Source organism: Cicer arietinum, chromosome 2 (assembly GCF_000331145.2).
Source record: "Cicer arietinum cultivar CDC Frontier isolate Library 1 chromosome 2, Cicar.CDCFrontier_v2.0, whole genome shotgun sequence".
NCBI classification, from domain to species: Eukaryota; Viridiplantae; Streptophyta; class Magnoliopsida; order Fabales; family Fabaceae; genus Cicer; species Cicer arietinum.
This window is the reverse complement of record NC_021161.2, coordinates 5,713,878-5,723,491: the sequence shown is the minus strand read 5'-3', so window position 1 is coordinate 5,723,491 and position 9,614 is coordinate 5,713,878. Positions and strand designations below refer to the sequence as shown.

The 9,614-nt window shown below is 26.4% G+C and overlaps 2 protein-coding genes and 1 long non-coding RNA gene across 3 annotated transcripts; 1 reads left to right on the top strand and 2 right to left on the bottom strand.

The window, feature by feature from the left end:
* Nucleotides 1-359: 359 nt before the first annotated feature.
* Nucleotides 360-2,014, bottom strand: LOC101492602 (uncharacterized). The gene is made up of 3 exons (XM_004489597.4): nucleotides 1,579-2,014; nucleotides 830-882; nucleotides 360-592 (listed from the first exon to the last, which is right to left on the bottom strand). Exons 1-3 carry the CDS (start codon nucleotides 1,865-1,867, stop codon nucleotides 434-436), a joined length of 501 nt encoding a protein of 166 aa, XP_004489654.1. The 5' UTR covers nucleotides 1,868-2,014; the 3' UTR covers nucleotides 360-433.
* A 1,631-nt stretch (nucleotides 2,015-3,645) lies between these two features.
* On the bottom strand, nucleotides 3,646-4,655 carry LOC101492382 (uncharacterized). Its single transcript, XR_189404.4, has 3 exons — nucleotides 4,399-4,655; nucleotides 4,230-4,273; nucleotides 3,646-3,944 (listed from the first exon to the last, which is right to left on the bottom strand). It is a non-coding gene; the product is annotated as an uncharacterized lncRNA (long non-coding RNA).
* Nucleotides 4,656-7,223: 2,568 nt separating this feature from the next.
* On the top strand, nucleotides 7,224-9,192 carry LOC101492039 (cation/calcium exchanger 1-like). Its single transcript, XM_004489596.4, has one exon. The coding sequence runs from the start codon at nucleotides 7,360-7,362 to the stop codon at nucleotides 9,145-9,147; it is 1,788 nt and encodes a 595-aa protein (XP_004489653.1). The 5' UTR covers nucleotides 7,224-7,359; the 3' UTR covers nucleotides 9,148-9,192.
* Nucleotides 9,193-9,614: the final 422 nt, after the last annotated feature.

Below are 9,614 nucleotides of genomic sequence, written 5' to 3'. Positions count from 1 at the left end.
AATACTAATATATTAAATTGTTAAAACGTTGCGACATGAGATTGGTTTTTATTTTATTTGTTTCAAGTATATTTGAGAGTGGAGTTTTAGTTTTAGAGGAAGTATTAGAGTATTAAATCTATATGTTGACATATTTAAAATTTTAAAAAAAAGTTAAATAAATGACACGATGGATGGTCATATGATATTTTTAATCAATTTTAAAAATGTTTTTATAATTTCTTTAATTTAGAAATGAAAAATAAACATTATCATTCATTTTATTCAAAACATAACTACCAAATATAACCTTAACAAATAAGAGGGTAGTAAGAGGGACATAACATTTCAGTTTCTTAAGTAGATTGAGTTCTAATCCATAACAAAAACAGAAGGATATAAAATTAAGCCATTTGTTTAATTTATAAGTTACAAACACAATTAACTAAAAGTATTATATTATTGACTTAACAAAAACTATCAATTCAGGAAGATTGTCAAGAAACAAAGTAAAAATAGCAGCAAGTACAAAAATCAAAATAAAAGCAAATATTGTTTTAACAATATATAGTGAGCTAATTTGGTTGGGTACCCTGCTTTCATCACCTGAAACCTGGAGAATGAAAGTCAACAAATTGGTGATTAGCTCATGCTTAAATGGTATTTCAAGTTTACAAAATTAATTTTCAAGCAAAGCTTTTACTACACTTTAAGAATTAAAATAAGGTTTAGTTAGAACAATACAAAAGGAAAAGTAAAAATGTGTACAAAAAAAAATACTTGAAGTGAAGGCATTTGTGCAAAACTTGTACAAAGTTATGCTTTTACTTTAATCAGAAAATAAACTTACATCTTTTGGTGTCTGTTTTGCCATCCCATGAATACCTCCATTTATCCGTTCTTCTGTAAACAACAATTAAGAAACTATCAAAAATTAATACCAGTGTTTTTTCTTCCTTTTCTTAACATTGTACACATTCTTAAAAAACAATACACTCAAATAATAAACTTTGGTTTTCATGCAAATCATTTTAGCTGTGTTTTGTTTTCAAATTGCAAAATTGTGCTTAAATGGTAAGTACTCATAAAAAAAAATTTGTTTACCAAAATATAATAATAAAAACTATAAGGTTAATTTTACACTTATACAACCTTAAGATAAAAGTAAAAATGAAAAATTGTAGTTTCGGTTTTCTATTTTTCATCAATTCAAAAAATTAGTTTATTTTTTTTAAAGTCCAATAATTTTGATTCATTTCTAAATTCTTTTATTAAAATTATGATTTGACATATTTAAAAAGCCATAAAATATAAGTCTAATTTCAAAATGAAATAAAACCATTTAAAAACTCTAGTTTCAACAACTTAAATATTCACCTAAGTTAGTTAAAATATGAATAATTCATATAACTAAATTATTCACTTTAGTTACATAAAACGTCTTAATTAATAAAGTTTAACAAACCTAGCATACAATCTCATTTAAGTTTTCTAAACAAAATAGTTAGTTGAATTGAATTGATTTCACTCGCATGAATCCAGTTCGAATTTGAAACAATAGATTGATAATGGAAAATGAGAAGAGGTGTTGAAAATTACCAAAAGAAAGAACAGTTTGGAGCTTCCAATTTTCACCGAAATTTGAGAGAATAGCAGTTGGTCCAAAAGCGATTGTTTCTTCTTCTTCTTCTTGTTCGCCATCTTTAACAGCTTCTATGTGCGTTGCCAATTGATTCAATCCTTTCAATTTCCGATTTATCAGCGAAACCGCGAATCCCGCATCTGTTCCCGCTGCAAATCGTACGGTCTTTCCGGTGCTTCTACAGGTAACCTCTATGAACGTCGCTGCCGGTGCCGCTGCCGGTGGTTCTGAATTTTCCTCACCCATCGGAATTCAACGAAGGCACTGTGATTGTTTTTTCGTGGAATCGAAGTTGTGTTGTTTTTTCAAACTCCAAATCTTTTAAATTCACAATTATTAGGTATTTAGGATAGGACTTGTCTTTTTATTGTTGGTGACGAAATTTAAAATAGGATGTTATTGGCTTCTTCGACACTTTATTAATTAAATAAATTTTGGATTAATTAGGTTTTTAGTTCCTAAGTAATTGAGCCAAAAAAAGTTCTTATATAACTTTAATATTAGTTTCGTAAAAAAATTAATTTTTAATTTTTAGAAAATAATCATACATATAGTTTTAATATTTGTTGTTAAGTGTAACATATATTTTTGAATAAATTTTTGTGTTCAGGTTTGTAAGATTATAAAAATTTCTCCATTTTTGAACTGTAAATTTGATTTTTAAATTGATATTTTTGCTAATTCAATCTATGACAGTTTTAAAATTTATTTTCAATTCATTCAAAGTTAAAAAAATTCTCATTTTTATCGATGTGTTTCTTATAATGTTCTAAATAAAAATTCTCAATTTAAAAATTATTTTCAATTCATTCAAAGTTAAAAAAAAATTCATTTTTGTCAATGCGTTTTTTGTAATGTTCTAAACATGTTAGTAAAGTATAAATAAAAATTGTTTAAGTCGAAAGACAATTAAATATATTTTGTTTCGACAAAAACTTAAATTGGTTGTACGATAATTTTATAGGGACTAAAAGTTGTATTTTTTATAGAAAAAATTAGAATGTTTAAATTTTATTGAAACTATAATTCATAATTTTTAAACTTCATAAAATTTTAAAAATTCCTTTTAAGTTATTGTAATTTTATTTACATTTTATAGTTCTTACATAATTATCAATTTTAGTTCGTACTGGAATAAAATATGTTTAATTTTTCATCAACTTTAAAATTTTAGAATAATTTTTTGTAAGTATATGTAGAACATTATAAAAATTTTCTCTAAAAAAATTTAATTTTTTTTAATTTTATATAAATTAAATATGAATTTTTTAAATTCAAGATAAAAATAAGAATATAAACCTTGAAATTGAATTTTAAAATAAATTTTTGTGGAAGAATTTGTTATAATATTGTAAACGTACTTAAAAAATCATTCAAAAATTGGTTGCAAGATAATTTGTAGAAACATTTTCCGTCTGCTAAGGTTTGTGGCGGCAACTCCATCTCTATGTTTTTTTGGCTCTCATCTCCTAAGTTCTTCTTGGCTTCCATCTCCAAGTTTTTCTTAGCTTCCTCCAAGCTCTTTTCTATAGTCTTGTTGTTGTTGTTTGTGTTCAAGTTTAGCTATAAAGGATTGGCTAACTTGGAACAACTTTTTGTGTGTTTTTGGCATACCATTGTGAGTAAAGTGGCTTATAATTCTAATACCAATTTCAACATCCTCTCTAAATATCGAGTAGCTTCTAAACAAATATTTATATTGGATAATCTTAATACCAACAATAATCTAAATGTGTTTGTAAAATTTTAACAACTATTTTGTCTAAGACTCTAGATTTTAACAACTATTTTGTCATTGATTGTTAGGATTTTGTTATTAATTTATATCGAACTGTCTTCTAAACTATCTATAAATAATCTCAATTAAGTGTTTGTCGGCTTTACTCTTAGAGTTAACTTTTGATATCATGGATGGGAAATGCCCAATACAACTTGTTTAACATATTTGTACTGTTCTTTACCTTTTTTTTATTTGAATGAAGTTTGTATACCTTAAAACAATATAAACATTGAGATCATTTGGATTTAGACATTGTGTAGCCCATTCTTTAAATTTTACTTCAATCCAACAACTTTATCTCTCTTTTAATCACATTCCCTAATACAATTTATCCAACACATTATCTCCTATTGGTTAAAATTCAAACAAATATAGATAAAATACATTGAATTCATGAAAAATGTATGTTAAAATGATTATACTTTTTAAATAAAATACATTGAATTCATCGAAATCTTGTCATGATAATTACAGTATGCATACTTCAGTCAAATGTTGCAATGAGGAAAGATTTATAGACGCTCATGAACTTGGCCACAAGTGCTGCCAATGTAGAGAAAAAAGATAGTCAGCAACCAATTATTGTATAGATCTACATCTCATATCCCAATATATATCCCCTCTGTTTTCAATTATAACAATTTGTTCAAGTTCTGTTTTTGTTATGCTACAATGTTTTAAGTCTATAACCTGCTATAGCGCTATATGACAGTATTTTGTATTAAATAACGTATCACGAAACAATATCAATTTGTTCAAATTCCATTATGCTATAAAGATGTAACTTTAAATCCTACAATTTGCACATTCAGATCAAACTCAAAGTACCTTCGATGTGAAAAATGGCCGTCTGTCCGGCGCATCCTATGTTCCTGGTTCAATGAGGGGAAAACAGAATTATCAATTTATTTAGTTTAAAGGAAATGAGGAATATATGGTGATGGTGGGGAGAGGGGGTGCATATGAAAAGAAAAGAATATTGGATAAATGCTTATACATAAAAAAAATGCACAGCAGAGCAGCAAAAGACTCGTTGCTTGAGTTTACGAATCATGTGAAACAAATACAGCAAGCCTGAGCTCATGCAGAAGACATCTTTGTTTGGATACACAACTAAAATAACAAGACATAAAATAAAACCAAACTATTTTTATATAATTTATAAGCTGTTTTCATAAACTATCAACGAGAGTTTATGTAAATAAGTTAAATCAACTTATGGATATATCGTAAATTGTTTTTATCAGTTCTCTGAAACAATATTACTTATTCTTATATCAATAAACAAATTCAGATAAGTCAATCACAGCACAGTGTTGCTCTTCGCGTCGGAATTGTGCTGACGATGATGCGCACTAACTCAATGTATGTTTTTTTTTTTTTTTTTTTATGGAAGCAATTAATTTTTTTCCCTTCTATTTATTTATAAGTATTGTTTAGTTTTTTATTTTGTTATGATTAATTATTTTTTGGTTAAAATTATGAAATTAATTTATATATATTTTTAGTGTAAATTTTTTTTTACACTATCAATCAACGTATGCGCACTAACTCAAATTATTTTTTTTTTTTTTTTTTTTTTATGGAAGCAATTAATTTTTTTCCCTTCTATTTATTTATAAGTATTGTTTAGTTTTTTATTTTGTTATGATTAATTATTTTTTGGTTAAAATTATGAAATTAATTTATATATATTTTTAGTGTAAATTTTTTTTTACACTATCAATCAACGTATCAATGTCACGGTAATGTGTAAAACTTTTATACTATCAGTTATTAAATCATAAAAATATCATTTCTGTTTAAATTTAATTCTAGATATGTTTTTGTTGTAAAAAATACCTATTTATATGTATTTTTTAAATATTCCCCTTTTAAATAGAATTTTTAGTTGTTTTTATAGGTTTGTTGCTAATTTAAAAAAAAATTAAAAATTATTTCAATTGAGAAACTATTTTGAATAGCTTTTTGTAAATAATTTTTTATAATTTATTTTTATTAAAGTGGACAAACACAAAAAGTTATATATTTTAAAAAAAGTGGCATTTATTAAATTTTATTTCTTATTTTGAAAAACTTTTTAACAAAAAATAAAACAAAATGGGTGCTATTATATATAGTCCCTCAAGCTAGAGACTTAAAGAATAGTCTCTAAAATGTTAAATAAAATTTATGTGGAAACTAAATTTTAAAGATTGTTCTATTTTAAAGGAAGTAAACAGATATTTAACTCTTTAGTCTTTACTATTCATTTATTTTGTTTTGAAAAAAGTATTCTAATAAAAGTATTCTTTAAAGTTTACTTTGAGTGATTTACAATTTTGTGTTTGAAATTGTAGGATTAGATGCTTTAGTCATTCAAATTTATGAAGGACAAATTCTTTAGTCCCTTCCTTTACATTCTTCTTGTGAAATCACTTTCTAATGACACCACTAGGCCATGTCCGTTCACATAACATGCTGATTCACCATAGACAAATACAAATTCCAAAAACAAATATAGTGAGTTTCTTTAGGAAGTTTCCTACACTCAGTCAAAAAAATTAAAAAAAAAAAGGAAGTTTCTTTCACTCAAACCTATATACCTTTCTTCATCATGGTGTGATATGGGTGGTCCACCAATAGTGTTTCTTAAAAGTTATTTAAAATTTTAATAATAATTGATAATATTTTTTAGAAGTATAAATTAATTTTTTTTATCTTTATGTTTGTAGTAATAAATTAATTGATGTCGGTTTGACGAGTTAAATTTTGATAGATATATTTATTTTTATTTTTTTTATAACTTTTATTGCTATTTCTTAATAACAAAGATCAAAATGACTATTTTAGAAAGTGTGATCAATTTTTATTAAAATTTTGAATATCTTTTGAATATTGATCCACCTCATCAATCATTTAGTTTTTTAGTCAAATATTTGCTTGACACGTGTAATTTCATGCATAATTCCAAAAGACAAGATGCGAAACTTCTCAACGTGTCTGTTTGCATTTAAAATTAAGGATTCATGTCTAACACTCTAACTAACAACTTTATGATTGGGATATGCTGATTTCGAATTTGATTTGTGAATTATATGCTAAATGATTATCTATTTTGTTTATTATTATTACATCCACATTTCTAATTTGTAACACGATGAATAATTGTTATGGCACTTTCCTTGATTCTTTTTGTCCATAACTCAAATAAAAAGGAGAATCGGTTATACTTCATCCTTTTTCCTTTAATGTACAAGTATTTTATAGATTTACAATTTATAATTCAACAAAAAATATTATTTTTTATAAATTTTTGTCTTATCTTTTTATAATATAGGATATGATTTTTTTCTCAATATATCCATCATACTTAACACTATTAAATTTGATATACGAATAATATAATAATATAATGGATGATCTAATTCGATAAACTTTAACACCATAATAAATTTTTATATTTAATTTATTTTATTTTTAGAAAACCAAATTTTAAAATAAAGTATACAACTTTTAACAAACTTTTTTTAGATCTTATAGTTTTTTGGGCCTTATTTTTTCGTATATGACACTTAAGTTTTTCCAATAACTTTATACAACAAAAGTTAAAACAAGGTTTAATTTTATAACATATATTTATGCCTCACATGACAATGACATAAAAACTATAGGTTAATGTTACACGTGACAATGACATAAAAACTATAGGTTAATTTTCTGTGTATATAGACAAAAGTAGTACTAGTACTAGAAAAGCTCTTTAAAAAGGGAACCTTCTTCATTTGTTTTCTTGTTCGTTCTACTTAGCTCCAATTTGTTTTTCTAAAACTTCCCATTCATGTTCTTTTCTAACATCAACCAACATATAGCAAATTTCAAATCACAAATTCACCATATCATAAGGACAAATCTTCTCAAATATCTCTATATATTCAAACCATTAACACACCCTCAAAAAACTAGCTAGCTACATTAAATGGCTCTTTACACTTTCATCTCCAATTCAAAATCACAACAAAAAAACCTCATCAATCTTCTCCTAAACATATCCTTCCTCTTCCTCCTATTTATATTCCTAAAATTTTATATCTACCCTTCAAATTTCAATTTTCATGCCTCAAACACAAACATTTTCAACCATGCTAGAATTCTCACTAGTGACATTAAAGTTGATTCATGCACCGAACTTCACAACTTCTCAAATTACACCTCAAAGTGCATTTATGTAAAAACACATTCTGATTGTAGATCAAAGGGTTACATAAACTATCTCCAAATATTTTATTGCAATCTTGGAAATTCACCAATTCTTGGTCACACATTACTTGTTTTATGGCTTGTCATTTTGTTCTATCTTTTAGCTGACACAGCTTCAAATTACTTTTGCACCTCCCTAGAAGGTTTATCAAACATCTTGAGATTATCTCCAACCATAGCTGGGGTTACATTACTCTCTTTAGGAAATGGTGCCCCTGATTTCTTTGCTAGTGTTGTTTCTTTCACAAGTTCAAATAATGGGGCAGTTGGTCTTAATAGCATTTTGGGGGGTGCATTTTTTGTTTCCACAGCTGTTTTAGGGATCATAAGTATTCTAGTTAGTTCCAATGAGGTTGCTGTTGACAAAGCTAGTTTCATTAGAGATGCCATTTTCTTCCTTTTCTCCTTGTTCATCCTCCTTATCATCATTTCCATTGGTAAAATCTCCTTGTTCGGTTCGATTTGCTATATGTCCATTTATTTCCTTTATGTCTGTGCCGTCTCGGCCACACATTTCATATATGAAGTTGATAGAAAAGAAGTGGAATCTTCTATATCTTCTTCTGATGATTTCTTAGAATCTGGCATACCGTTATTAGGCTATGTTGACGATGACGACGAAGCTGAAAAACCAATTTTACAAAATCAATTTGGTACCATTCAAGAAAAAGAGAAAAAACAAGAAATTTTTATTTTTAGTAGTGAAAATTCATTTGATTTTAAAAATTACATGTGGAAAATTTTACAAGTACTAGAATTACCACTTAGCTTACCAAGAAAACTTACCATACCAATTGTGAGTGAAGAAAATTGGTCAAAACCTTATGCAATTATATCTTGCACATTAGCACCAATTTTATTTGCAATTTTATTAAATACTCAAATGGAAAATATGGATTCAAAAAGTAGCTTAGTTGCATATTTAACTTCATCATTAATTGGAATTGTTTTAGGTAACATGGCATGTGTGACAACAAAAAGTACAACACCACCTAGAAAATGTTTGTTTCCTTGGTTAGTTGGTGGATTTTCAATGAGTGTGACATGGACTTATATAATAGCTGAGGAACTTGTTTCACTTTTGGTTTCAATTGGTTATATTATAGGAATTAGTCCTTCAATTCTAGGACTAACTGTCCTAGCTTGGGGAAATTCATTAGGTGATTTAATAGCAAATGGTGCTATGGCTAAAAATGGTGGAATTGATGGTACACAAATTGCTTTTTCAGGTTGTTATGCTGGTCCTATGTTTAATATGTTGATGGGATTAGGGTTACCTCTTGTTCTTTCATCTTGGAGTGAATACCCTAAGTCTTATGTTGTTCCTAAAGATGGTTCACTTTTGGGGACAATTTTATTTTTGATGATTGGGATTGTTTGGGCACTTATTGTGTTGATTAAGAAGAATATGAGGCTTGATAAATCTTTAGGGTTTGGACTCTTGACTATTTATCTTTGTTTTTTGTTTTTGAGGTTGGTCATGGCTATTGGTGTAATTAAATTGTAGACACATGTGTGTATTTTCTAATGGAAAAATTGTCCAATTAATTCATGGAGTTGAATTATGGTATTAGTGTTTTAATTTTAAAATCACGAAAGACTCGCGTCTTTGAAAAAGCACTCCAATCATATGGATTGCGACACTGAAAATATTCTCTTTATCTCAAAATATAAACAAAAATATAAAAATTAATTTTTCTAATGTATTTAATTCAAATTTTAAATCAAATATATTATTTTTATTTGACATAATTTTATTTATATTTTGAGACGAATAGAATATTATATAAGAGTTTTAAAGTTGGATAATTCATATAATAAATGTCTCTTCATCTAAGATAAAATAAACAATTTAATTTAATAGTATATAAAGTAAATGTAAAAATTTATAACCGTGTCAATTAATTTAACTTTTTGATAATTTGAACACATTTACTTTTACGGTAACAAATTTTAAAGTCATATATATATATA